Source organism: Aptenodytes forsteri, unplaced genomic scaffold, assembly GCF_000699145.1.
Source record: "Aptenodytes forsteri isolate BGI_AS27 unplaced genomic scaffold, ASM69914v1 Scaffold107, whole genome shotgun sequence".
In the NCBI taxonomy this organism is placed as follows: Eukaryota; Metazoa; Chordata; class Aves; order Sphenisciformes; family Spheniscidae; genus Aptenodytes; species Aptenodytes forsteri.
Genome location: NW_008794118.1, coordinates 673,391 through 687,347, shown reverse-complemented (window position 1 = coordinate 687,347; position 13,957 = coordinate 673,391). Strand labels below are relative to the sequence as shown.

Genomic DNA, 13,957 nt, shown 5'->3' with positions numbered 1-13,957 from the left:
CGCCGGGCAGTCCCTCTTGTGAGGAGAAGGTCCTTACAGTGCATCCACCCCAAAAACAGCTGCAGAGAGTTTTTAAACAATTAACAATGTTCATTAATTCCAGGCAGCCCTAGCAGTCTGGATGTTCTTGCTTAGGTTTTGCCATTCTGTTTGACTGCGGAATTGCGACGGAGGTGGGAGGGTGATCCCGTTTCTTTGGGAATCAGCCTTCGAGGCTGCGCAGAGCTTTCTCATGGACACGTCTGTGGAAAAGCGTTAGCACGCTGCAGGACAAGTTGGCTGGTTGAAGGAGGACTCAGCCAGAAATTAAACCGAAACGGCACCTCTTCCTGGTTAACCGAAATACGCTTTTCTTTAGGATTTTGGCCTTTCGAAAAGGAAAGCAGAAATATCAAAGCAAAGCTGAGAAGTCCCGAGGGAAGTGGGACGTACACTTACTGGCGTGAGAGCAGCAGGTGCTGATGTAGTTTTGTAGCTGCTAGAAAACCCAGCAGTAAATCAGATCCTTGCTTACGCTGTTCGTAACTGTCCAAATACCCGCTGCGGATGCCCTGCAACTGCTCGCGCTCTGGGCAGGGAGCTCAGAATGCTCGTAGTGCCCTTAACCGTGCAAGTCAAGTCTTAGAGCTCCTGTAACTCCAACCAAAGACCTTTATCCTGAGTAAGCACTAAAGAAAAACAAATTGTGCCTACAGAGAAGTCCGGGCGAAGAGCCCCCTCGCAGGGACACGGGAGACAGTCTCCCGCTGTCCAGGAAAGGCTCCTCCAGCAGCCATCGTGTTGGTGACACACTGCTGCCCAAGGTGTGTCTCTGGGAGCTGCCTCATCCTGCTCCTCGGGGCAAGACTGGCAGCAGGGTGATCTCGCCCCAGCCGCGGCCTCCCTTTGCCCCAGCGCGTTGCGCACCCTCCTGTGACACCTTGTCACCTGCGTGACTTGCTGCCCTCGCCAGCGATGGGGTGAAAAGTGAATTCTAAGGAGGTGATGACACGCGGTGAAACTTTCCTATAGCCCTACTCCAGCATCCTGCCGTGCGCGCGTGCATCAGTGCTGGGCTGCCTGTGGAACCTCCCCATGCTTAGAAGTCTGTTGCATCAACCGCTTTTAACCTCTTTGAAAGGTAAAGTTTTATATTTATACATGAATATATTTATTTAAATACTCTTAATATTTACAGTGGCCGTTTCTGCTAAAAGTTATGTTACAGGTACCATCAGAAAAAGGATGAAACACAAATACGGTAAGGTGACGTTAAGGGTGAGACGTAAATCACGAAAGCAAGGGTGTTAGAGTTTAGGCTTCCAGGGTACGCTGCTCCTGCTCGCTCTCTACTGCGGAAGTCCCCTAAATTCCCTTCGTGGGAAACCATGCTAGTTTTCTACATGGAAAACTATCATAACGGACATACAGTTAAATCCTAACCTGAATTAGTTGTAAGAAAATAAAAGTACATACTACTGCTACGAATATTAACTACTTACTGTATATAGCGCCTTTAATTTGAAGATCTGAAAGTGCTTATAAATAATGAACTAACCCCCCCTGCGAGGTAGGTAAGTATTAGAATTAGTTGTAAGAAAATAAAAGTACATACTACTGCTACGAATATTAACTACTTACTGTATATAGCGCCTTTAATTTGAAGATCTGAAAGTGCTTATAAATAATGAACTAACCCCCCCTGCGAGGTAGGTAAGTATTATTATCCCTATTTTACAGATGGGGAAACTGAGGCGTTAGAGAGGCTAAGTGACTTGCCCAAGGTCACAGGTGGGTCAGCGGCAGAGCTGGGACTAGGCCTCAGAAGTCCTGTTGGCTAATCCTGTGCTCTGAGCGCTGTGCATGCTTCCTCTGTAGGGACCACGTATACAAATACTTGAGTATTTACATATATATCAGTAAGTGAATAATACACAAATGCAATTATCCAAATAATCTGCAGAGATCTGTCAGTTCATTTCTTGTTTCTGAAACAACTTCTTTAATCTCTGCCCTGAGTACAAACGCCTCCTAGCTCTATTCGATACTCTTAACCCTGGATGTTGGCTGTTAACTTTTTAATCGGTGATCGTTTGTCGGCGTGCTGCTTTCAAAAGCCGGGTGAAAATGACACCGGGGATGGGAGGCGAGAAATAAAGCAACTTCAAGAGCAAGAAACCTAAAGAAAGGGCAAGCGGTAGAGATCTCCGTTATTCCTAATTCCAGATTCCTTGCATACGTATAAGGATTATTATTGAAGCCCACGGAATGAAGGCCAGGCCTGTACCAGCTGGAGCACAGCTGTGCATCTTGAACCCAGGCCAAGGAAAAGTTTAAACTCCTCACAGGAGAAGCCCGAAGTGTCCCATCAGCTCCTACCCCGGCCGCTTCACAGACAGCGCAGGGGTAGGGCACTGATAAGGAAAGAATAACTTTCACTAAAACATGTTTTCTTTTGGAGCAATTGAAAATGGAAAAATGCCAGTGAAATCCCAACTACTGTGACTGCAAGTGAATTAAAAAAAAACAGGTTTTGCTTATCAAATGTGTTTTTCACAAGATACTTTAACTTCCCTCCCCTGAAGCTCCTGTTTTAGAGTAATCGTAACAATTCGCCAGCTGCTGTAAAGCCTATTGCTACCAAAGGGGATGCATAGATGCAGTCAAAACAGAATTTTGCCTTTTGGGGGACCAGTTTGACAGTTTTGCAAATTCCTGGACGTGTGTATTAATCACAGCCAAATCAAATATTTCTGTTAAATTCCAAAGTCAGCTCAAACTAGCTCGTAGCTGGGAGCTAGGAAGTATCTGAGTCATGAAACAAATCCCAGGGGAGCCCCAGCCAAGCAGCCGTGTGACGTACCTCTCGCCTTTAACATAACATTAGCGAGAGATTTTTTTGCAGGCTGCATCATCCATCATGCCGGGCCACTGTGGCAGTTCCTACCCCTGCCCTTTTGGGACACAGCAGGGGAACATGACTCGCGCGGTTTGCACAGAAGGGATTTGCGCTGCCCGGTGTCATTTTTACATTTTGCGGAGGGGCACCACTGTGGAGTTAAGAGCGTTTCATTTCATTTCGTTATTTGTACCTGTTAACGCGGTGCTGCATTTGAATGACACGATATAATCATCGCCAGTAGCAGTGTGCTTGCTCTCGTGGAAAACTTAAAAGCCTTTCTACTGTCCAAGAATATGATCCCTGCTCCTAGCCCAGCCTCCAACTCGGTTGATGTAATCTGCATAATCATACTTGAATTGTTTTCATTCTTACTCGTTAAACAGGAAACACCGTAAAGATTTGCTGGCCCCGCTTAATATTTACAGTGGCCGGTTCTGCTAAAAGTTATGTTACAGGTACCATCAGAAAAAGGATGAAACACAAATACGGTAAGGTGACGTTAAGGGTGAGACATAAATCACGAAAGCAAGGGTGTTAGAGTTTAGGCTTCCAGGGTACGCTGCTCCTGCTCGCTCTCTACTGCGGAAGTCCCCTAAATTCCCTTCGTGGGAAACCATGCTAGTTTTCTACATGGAAAACTATCATAACGGACATACAGTTAAATCCTAACCTGAATTAGTTGTAAGAAAATAAAAGTACATACTACTGCTACGAATATTAACTACTTACTGTATATAGCGCCTTTAATTTGAAGATCTGAAAGTGCTTATAAATAATGAACTAACCCCCCCTGCGAGGTAGGTAAGTATTATTATCCCTATTTTACAGATGGGGAAACTGAGGCGTTAGAGAGGCTAAGTGACTTGCCCAAGGTCACAGGTGGGTCAGCGGCAGAGCTGGGACTAGGCCTCAGAAGTCCTGTGCTCTGAGCGCTGTGCATGCTTCCTCTGTAGGGACCACGTATACAAATACTTGAGTATTTACATATATATCAGTAAGTGAATAATACACAAATGCAATTATCCAAATAATCTGCAGAGATCTGTCAGTTCATTTCTTGTTTCTGAAACAACTTCTTTAATCTCTGCCCTGAGTACAAACGCCTCCTAGCTCTATTCGATACTCTTAACCCTGGATGTTGGCTGTTAACTTTTTAATCGGTGATCGTTTGTCGGCGTGCTGCTTTCAAAAGCCGGGTGAAAATGACACCGGGGATGGGAGGCGAGAAATAAAGCAACTTCAAGAGCAAGAAACCTAAAGAAAGGGCAAGCGGTAGAGATCTCCGTTATTCCTAATTCCAGATTCCTTGCATACGTATAAGGATTATTATTGAAGCCCACGGAATGAAGGCCAGGCCTGTACCAGCTGGAGCACAGCTGTGCATCTTGAACCCAGGCCAAGGAAAAGTTTAACTCCTCACAGGAGAAGCCCGAAGTGTCCCATCAGCTCCTACCCCGGCCGCTTCACAGACAGCGCAGGGGTAGGGCACTGATAAGGAAAGAATAACTTTCACTAAAACATGTTTTCTTTTGGAGCAATTGAAAATGGAAAAATGCCAGTGAAATCCCAACTACTGTGACTGCAAGTGAATTAAAAAAACCCAGGTTTTGCTTATCAAATGTGTTTTTCACAAGATACTTTAACTTCCCTCCCCTGAAGCTCCTGTTTTAGAGTAATCGTAACAATTCGCCAGCTGCTGTAAAGCCTATTGCTACCAAAGGGGATGCATAGATGCAGTCAAAACAGAATTTTGCCTTTTGGGGGACCAGTTTGACAGTTTTGCAAATTCCTGGACGTGTGTATTAATCACAGCCAAATCAAATATTTCTGTTAAATTCCAAAGTCAGCTCAAACTAGCTCGTAGCTGGGAGCTAGGAAGTATCTGAGTCATGAAACAAATCCCAGGGGAGCCCCAGCCAAGCAGCCGTGTGACGTACCTCTCGCCTTTAACATAACATTAGCGAGAGATTTTTTTGCAGGCTGCATCATCCATCATGCCGGGCCACTGTGGCAGTTCCTACCCCTGCCCTTTTGGGACACAGCAGGGGAACATGACTCGCGCGGTTTGCACAGAAGGGATTTGCGCTGCCCGGTGTCATTTTTACATTTTGCGGAGGGGCACCACTGTGGAGTTAAGAGCGTTTCATTTCATTTCGTTATTTGTACCTGTTAACGCGGTGCTGCATTTGAATGACACGATATAATCATCGCCAGTAGCAGTGTGCTTGCTCTCGTGGAAAACTTAAAAGCCTTTCTACTGTCCAAGAATATGATCCCTGCTCCTAGCCCAGCCTCCAACTCGGTTGATGTAATCTGCATAATCATACTTGAATTGTTTTCATTCTTACTCGTTAAACAGGAAACACCGTAAAGATTTGCTGGCCCCGTGTCAAGTAGAGTTCATACACTGCAGTGTGGTTAGGTGAGGCATAAAATGATTCAGCTCTTGCTAATGTTCATCTTTCCAGAAAAGTGCTCAGTTTGGTTTATTAAACTGTAGGGCTTTTATTGTGAGCTGCTTTGAGAATTGCTTTCAGTTGGTTCTGACCGCAGCTCTCGCGTATCGATGGATTTGCCTCTTAAAAGACAGGGGTGCTGGATTTCTTCACGAATGATCAGCAAAGCTGCTTCTGACCCTCAGATTCTGCAATCTCGTGTAGCGCCAATGTCAGTTTGCTCAGCCTGTCATAAAGGAAGAGGAGATGCAGTTTTCAAAGGCAACTCTAACCCTGCGATTAGTATGAAAGCCTGAAATCTGTTGATACAAAAATGCTTTTCACTCTGCCTTAACTAACACATCTAAAGGCTTAAATATTTTGGGATTTATACTGCGTGCTGGTAACAAGACTGGTGTCATTTATAAGCAAGGAATACAGAAACGTTTTTGAGTCTCTGCTCCTAGTTGCTCATTTTTCTTGACACCAGAGCCGGCCTAGAGCCACGGTCTGCACCTTGAGGTCTGTATTGAAAACCTCCCGTGAGTCCGGTGTGTTGGCATCTGCAACTGCTATGGGAGCTGGCTGCACCGTTCACGTTTCTCTCTCTGATGTAGGTGTGCTCCATCGTGACCTTTAGGTAATGCTGTATAGGTGCCCAAAGGGAAAACAAGGTGGTTTTCCTTAACAAGAGGAGGGAGCCAGGTTTAAAACTCAGGCAGAGTATCCAGCTGCAGGCGTCCCAGCATCTCTTCCGTGGGGTTCTGCTGTAGTGAGAAATCCCTCTCCTCCTGACCCTCTGTCCTGCCACGAGAGCTGCTCCTGCCCCTTGCTGGTAAAATCTGACCAGTGCCAATGGTAGGGGTAGATTTTCCAGCACTATGCTTTTACAAATGGAATTCACAACCCAGTTCACAGAAGAGGTGATTTTTGGCAACCACCCTTGGGATGTGCTCCAGCTGACGTAACCTCTCCTGGGAACAGAGCCTTAAGCGTGACTGCATGAGCACAGTAACGAAGCTCTCTGGGAACAGAGCCTTAAGCGTGACTGCACGAGCACAGTAACGAAGCTCTGTCATACGGGAAGGCCATTTCTGAGCTCCCGGTCAGGACTTGCGTCCTCCAAGAAAGCAGCTGACTAATAACAGCTCTGAAGTGGTGGTAAGTGCGTGCCAATCATCTGTGTTTCTTAGCAACACCGCAGAAGAAAGTTCAAGTATCACTTTTTTTTTTTTTTTTTAAAAACAATCAACCATTTTGCCCTTGATGGGGTTGTCTTCTCCCCTCTCTGATGCTCCTTAGGACAAAAGCGGTGACATTGCTAGGCCCTGTCCAGACGCTACCACAGCTGGGGAAATGAAAGATAACATCCACTGCCACACTCCTTTTTGTTGCACCTTAGAAAAGGAACTGCAGAGACTTTCCCGGCTGCCAGATGCAGTTTGAGCTGCTCTTGCTTGGGTTGCTTTTCAGAAATGCAGCTCACAGGCCCAGGGAAGGTGATCTCTCTTAGCACTTGCCAGGTACCAGGACGAGAGGTTTTCTTCCTAAAGCCTGCTATCCATCAGAGAGGCAGCAAAAAGCAAATGCAGCAGTGGAAGTAAGATTAGGAATTTCAAAAAACAGATGCAGCCCAAGGGGTGGGGTGTAAGGGCAAGGCTCAGGGGTGGGTTTTGGTTCAGCCCATTAGGAATATGAGAACCACACCGAGGTTTGTGTTTCAAGCAGCCGCAGCTGGTGTTGGGTCAGTTCATCTACACACAAGTTGGTAGGAAGGCCAGGTGCTGGCTTCCACGGTCAACCTAACTGCAAGGTCATTCTGCTCCCTACAGGGGGAATTTCTTACAGGAATTAGGTAAACAAGCAAATCATAACATGTTCTAGCTGGATGATCAAAGGGGTCTCTTACTCAGTAACAACTTACAATATTAATATAATAAACAACCTGAAAAAACACACACAACCAAAAGAATCAGAGGTCGTATTGCTTAAAGAAAACAAAAGCCAGTTATAACCTGAAACCCTTTCTAAAAAGATTTTAAATAGGATTCTCAGCCTCCTGCTAAGCTGCTGCTCACCAGCTGGTTGTGTTGACGAGGAAAATGGAGCAGGACGCAGAGCCGATCATGTTGGACAGCAGCAGTGATAACCCAGCGGTGGTGGGATGACGATGAGAACACTGGAGAAATCCTTTACTCGGCCACCAGCGTGTCTGAAGTCTGTGGGGTTTGAAGACTAAGACTGCATCCGAGTGGGGTTTGAAGGCTGAGACTGCATCCGAAGGGATTCCTGTCGTTCATAGTGACCTTACAAATAGTGAAACCTTTAGTTTAGTATTTGTGAGTGTAAAAAAAGTAAATTAAAAAAGGTGCAGATGGCTATAAAATAGGCTAACATAAGTAGTTATACACTTTTTTTTTCAACTGGGGACAGAAAGGAAATAGTAATGCTGAATCAGATGAGCGCAAACAATTACAAATAATTGGCTAAGTTTTCCAGCGGGTGTTGAGATAGCTTTACTTATAGCCGAGTTGTAACGTGATCCTCCTGCCCGTCTTTCCACTGGTTTATAAACAAGTCACAAGCCTCTCCCCATGAATCAAACACATCCTCTGACGAGTCTATAAGTTTGGAATTAGAGGAACAAATACTGGAAGCACAGTGAAGGGAGCTGGTACAAACCACAGGGCACTCCTTGCTCTGTCCTGTAAGTCTCGTGTTCCCGCTGTAGTCCACCTCATTGAGGTTAATTTCACTTTTGGAACAATTCTCTTCTCTCTCTTTATCAATCTGAGAATATTTAATGTCTTTCCACATGTAGTGTGGCTGAATAATTCCATCTGAAATAGTGTACATGGGTTCTGAGTTTGGTTCAGGTACGTGTCCATTCATCTTGGAGAAAAGCAGGCCCAGTCTCTTAAAGGACTCCTTCTTGGAGCTGGAAAGTCTCTGAACTCTATTTCCATTTCGGACAAAGGAGCGCTTACTGATCCCATTGCTTTTTGGCTTCTCTTCCACCATATTGATCCCAGACATAGTTTTAATTAGAGCAGATACATTGAAGTCCTTTTTTTTGTTGGCTACATTGAAAGACACGCTCTTGGCTTTGGATTTTTCTCCAGCGCCATCCTCATTCGTTTCATCCTTTTGGGACACCTCTGTGCTGCTGGTAGAATAACTTCTCCTCTGGGGCTTCCTATTTCCTAAGAGGTCAAGAACTTCATAGCGAAAACTTGAGATGTCCTGTTTTAATTCCTAGGGCGGGAGGAGAAATGAGTTACACTCAGCAGCTTTATCTGTGACATGAAAGAATGATCACGTTTCCCTTGGGAGAGCTGTTCGGAGTTATGCAAATGGCTGATACCAAATCACACTTACAAGAATACCACATACATCTTCATTATTCACTGACACACAAAAAAAAAATGTATTTGTAATCCTGAGAATTGGAGACCTCACAAGATCTTTGTTTCCAAAGGCTGTGGGACCGGCCCTCTTGACCGACCCCCTCTGCCCACTCCACCACCCCCCCCAAAAAAAAGTAAAATAAGTCAGTTATAGAAGAGAGGAAACACTGCTGAGATTTGGAAATACAGCAGGAATCCTGTTTAGTTGATAGGCCCAACTTCAACTTTGTTGGTACGTGTTCTTCGTATCCATTAACGCAGACTCCTTCTTGGCTCTGTCTGGGTTAGGATTAGGAATGTGATGTTGACTCAAATCAGATACTTCATTCCTATCATTTTCCAATGCTTTTGTCTACATAACATATTGTATATTAAAATCTGGGAGATGATCATATGAGAAGACACTCAAATAACAATATTCTCTGCTTAAAAAACCCCCACATGCACATCATATATATTCCCAGCTCCAGTAATAGTCCTGTTTTCACAGCAGGTTACAAATCGTCTTAGCAAGTTAGTGTGAACTCTGCAAGTGGCTACTTGAATTAATATAATAAATTATTATTAAGGAATAATAAATTACCTTGAAATTTTCTTCAGTTAAACCTTCATTGGTTTTGGAAGTTCTTATCATTGCTGCGACATATCTTTTCACAAGATTTCTTATCACTTCCTGGAATAGGAAACAATACGAGTGATTCAACTGCTGGCTCAGACCAAACTCTGTTCTTACTTCATTTCACTGAGTTCTTACCGACAGTGGCTGTCCTGACTCTGCTGACTAAAAAGAAAATCACTTACCATTAGAATCATAAAATCATAGAATCATTGAGGTTGGAAAAGACCTCTAAGATCATCGAGTCTAACCATCGACCCAACCCCACCACCCACTAAACCATGTCCCTAAGTGCCTCATCTACTCGTCTTTTAAATACCTCCAGGGATGGGGACTCCACCACTTCCCTGGGCAGCCTCTTCCAATGTTTCACCACTCTTTCAGTAAAGAAATTTTTCCTCACGTCCAATCTAAACCTCCCCTGCCGCAACTTGAGGCCATTTCCTCTCGTCCTATCGCTTGTTACTTGGGAGAAGAGACCCACACCCACCTCGCTACAACCTCCTTTCAGGGAGTTGTAGAGAGCGATGAGGTCTCCCCTCAGCCTCCTTTTCTCCAGGCTGAACAACCCCAGTTCCCTCAGCCGCTCCTCATCAGACTTGTTCTCCAGACCCTTCACCAGCCTCGTTGCCCTTCTCTGGACACGCTCCAGCACCTCAATGTCCTTCTTGTAGTGAGGGGCCCACATTAGAAACAGAACACTGTCTTTTAAACAGAACAAACCTTTTGAAAGGGTTATACACCCTCCATCTTGAATGCTCAGTCGTTAACTACAGTGAGACGGTATTCTGTACTTGTTTTGTGTATGTAAAAGTCATCGAGAAAAAATTCTTGATGTTCTGGAATGTCCTCAAGCCATTTAATCTCAGCTGCTGAAAGTTTTTAAGATTACCAATCATCTCGTGTATATGCTGTGTATCCTGATAGGCGAAGCTTGCCATTTGAGGATTGTTTATCAAGTATTTGAAAGCCAAGGAGGGTACGCTGACAACAAATAACCTGAAGAACAGCCAGGACCCCCATGGGGCAATGCACATTCACGTTAAACCGCATCTGCCAGCTGCCTGGGTGTTCCCTAATGGCAGGTTAGAAACTCCTTTCAAGGCTGCTGCAGTGTCTGGGGACAGTGCTGGAAGGACTGAATCACACCCTCAGTGACTTCTCTAAGGGCTCTCGCTCCTCTGTGTTACCTGGGCTGTTTGTTACAGGACAGATTTTTGGTAGGTTGAGATCCATTTCGCTCTGTGTTCGTGTACCACCTTGCCGGCTTTACATAAGCAAACTGGTACTTCAAGCTTGTACATTTATCTGTGCCGGCCAACACACACAGAGGTTGATCTCTATATACAGAAGGGACTACTCCAAACCTTCCCTTCATTTCCCCCATTTCATAAATAGGGATAACAAGTCTGAGCAACACCAAGCATGAAGATGGTCTCCGCACCAAGGTTCTACTGGGAGGTTTTGTAAGAGATCCCACTGTTGGTACCTGTAAGCTGTGCTGTGAAGTCAGGAAGTACCACATGTCTGTTGTCAAAGGTGACTAATTGTGTTAAACATCAAATTCAGATAAAAATACTCTTCAAAAAGCAGATGTCAAGTAAGACAAATTACTAATGGCTTTTGACAGTACAGCCTAACGTACCACCTCACATTCTGGAGAATTTTTTTTTTCCTTCCAGCATGCTGGCATAATACATCACACTAAATTCAAGTACTGAAGCTGGTGTTTTTAATAGTTTCATCCTTTTATAGGTTGACTTTAATGAGTACTTGATGACAGGCAGGCTGAGAATAAACAAAACCAGCAAAATTCAACAAAGGAGCCATTCCTCCTTCCTGAGCTGTCCAAGACAAAAGAAAATCCCAACCACTGTTTGAGTTAGGGATGCTTTACAAAAAAGAGCAGGAGAGGAACAATTCAAAAGTATGTAAAAATGCTGCAGAAACTGTTTTAATCAGGATGGCATGACAGCCTGGTCCCTCTGATGGCAATGGGGATGTCACCTTTGACTTCAGCAGCCAGACTGATACCTTGGCAAGTCTTCCACTACTTCAGAGGGGGTGAAAGGCTAGGAGTGATTTACTGAACCATCCCACTTCTAATGAGGAAATGTTTTAATCCATGATAGGCAAAATCCTCTTAGAGGACCTACACTTATCAAAATATATTCTAGAAGCAAGCAAGAATCGAGGTATTAGAAAATGAGCAGAAGAAGAAACAGCAAGTAAAAACTTTATGTGCTCAAGAGTTTACCTGGTAATGTTGATTCTGAATCAGGTTGTCAGCATGCCGTTCCTGGAAAGAGAAAGGCACAGATATATTACCCGTTTAGTCCTGTCTTTAGAGCTCCTGGTGGCTCTTAGCAAATTATGATCCAGCAACCTTCTGCTGCACCAGCAGAGCAGTGGCCCTCGCGATGCTGAACATGCACAAGCACCCTCAAAAAATGAAGTATAAAACCAGGCAGCTCCTTACTGTGAATGTTTTGAGGTTTTCGTGCCTCTTCTGTTCATCGTCAGAGTCGTTGCCTGGGCACAGCTGATTGTGAAGCCACTTGCAGAGGTACCAGACCGACTTGGGACTTGGGACAATGTTAAAAGGAGGGGGCAGAGTTGCACCTTCATCAAAGTAACTCATCCAGAGCTTCGTCCGTGCAAACTTCCACTCAATATCCGCATGGTCCTATGAGAGAAGGAAAGAGACTAACAGCTTCAGGCAGGCTTTCCTGGGGCAAATGCCCACGGCTGAGGAGGTGACGTGAGCAATAAAGGATTTCTCTAGCTGAATGGTAATCCTGAGAACTGGAGACCTCACAAGATCTTTGTCTCCAAAGGCTGTGGGACCGGCCCTCTTGACCGACCCCCTCTGCCCACTCCACCCACCAGTATCATTTCTTCCATCTCGCTCGCCGGGGGTGTACTTAAAAAAATCAGTGTGAAACGTAGCTAGAGTGTAAAAATACCAACCACTGAGAAATGAGGTAACAGCAGTATTCAGCAAAAAGAATTTCACGTGCTAAAGCCTGGCTTTGTCCTTTAGAGGTTGTGCTTATTAGTTCACCAATACAAGCAGCAAGAAAACACATTTCTTATTTTGCTTTTTGCCAGCACTTCTATTATCACGAACCGTTGTTTCTCATGTCCAAATCCAATAAATTTTCACATTCTTCCCTGGAAAAAGATCTTTCATAGTGTTTTTTGATTTGTTTGGTTTTTATAGCATCCATTAATTCCGCTCTTATAAGGAAGTGACACATTTTATGCATGCCATATTTTAAATCTTGCCTCTGCATTACCCTTACACAAAATGGGAGACATTTTACCGTTTGGTTTTTTGTTTGGGGTTTTTTTCATTTATATTATCACCATGCTAGCTTGCTGTGCTCTAGTGTTTTTCATCCCAACAAAGTAAAGGTGGAAAGTTAATAGCATCATTTTACAGCTGCACAGATAGGCACACGGTCCATACAGTCACCAGGAAAGGAATACTGAGTCTATGCAAGACACTGACCTTACAGACTGCAAAATGGTGATCCCCAAATCAAGCTATCTGCAGTCTAGTCTGTGGAGTCAACAGGCTGTTCTGTCCAGTAACAAACTGTATATTCCCTTCAACATCAGACCAGAGATATCTACCTACAGCCTGGCTTCAGAGAGAGACTGCAGCTATCCAAAATGGATTTCATGCTGTTTCGTGCTCAAGTTTAAAAATGCCACTGTTTTGTAGGTTCTGCAGAAACTCTGACATTAGGCAGAAAAGGAAGGAACTAGTTTGAAGCCTTCAAGCCAAGCAGTGCTGAACACAGCTTACACTAGTACACTGAATTTAAATGGTCAATTTGTGTATTGTTATCATTACAGCATATAGCACTAAGCTGATGGTTATGACATTTTAGCTGTTCAGCATTTACATTAACAGTATCTGACATGAGATTAAACCAAAGCCGTGATGATCTAGGCTAAGTAACAGCACAAGGTAGGAGAAAAGGACAATGCAGGATTTTAAGTTTCGGAGGAGATTTCAACCAGGTTGGAACAAGCAGTCCTCCTGAGTGAGGGATGCTGGGCTGCAGGGCAGCAGCTCTCAGAAACAAGCAGCGAAGTGTAGGACAGGGAGTTTAATAAAATATGGCTGAATATCGTGCCCAAAAAATTACTACACTGGCTTTCTGGCTACGCTCCAGTGCTCTGACATGGGTAAAATATGCTCACATTTTGACGGTGAGGTGCAGCTGAACTGCATTTTAGTAGTGTATTCAAATTACGTGCAGCTCTCGATTTAAAGCTACTGCCTCAGTGGCCCAGAAGCACATTAGTCTCTGCAGATGGTCTGAATCAGCCCAGAACACTACCATCCCCTGCCAACTTACCAAAAGGGCTGCTTTCAGGCCGTAGGTAGACTCAGAGAAGCAGCCTGCCATGCCCCTTTTTGCCTCATACATTATCAGACCCCATAAGCAGGGAAATTGCAGCATCAATTGAGATGTCCTGTCAAAAGATGTCCCGTCAGAAGTATTAGAAGCTGATGCTGGTGGAAATGAAGTTCTGGGTAGGAAAAAATGCAGTTTGCAGCAGTAGAAATATGCCACCAAAAAAAAAAAAAAAAAAAAAGCCC

At 44.4% G+C, this 13,957-nt stretch overlaps 1 protein-coding gene across 1 annotated transcript in view; it reads right to left on the bottom strand.

Annotated features, from left to right (window-relative positions):
• Positions 1 to 7,836: 7,836 nt before the first annotated feature.
• The window catches only part of TRPC5 (transient receptor potential cation channel subfamily C member 5), a 63,245-nt gene continuing 57,124 nt past the window's right edge, over positions 7,837 to 13,957 (bottom strand). Inside the window, exons 7-10 of the mRNA XM_009276500.1 lie at positions 11,819 to 12,025; positions 11,597 to 11,638; positions 9,307 to 9,396; positions 7,837 to 8,571 (exon numbers count right to left, since the gene is read on the bottom strand). Of these exons, the coding sequence (XP_009274775.1) occupies positions 7,837 to 8,571; positions 9,307 to 9,396; positions 11,597 to 11,638; positions 11,819 to 12,025 (1,074 nt within the window). The remainder of the gene's footprint in view (positions 8,572 to 9,306; positions 9,397 to 11,596; positions 11,639 to 11,818; positions 12,026 to 13,957) is intronic.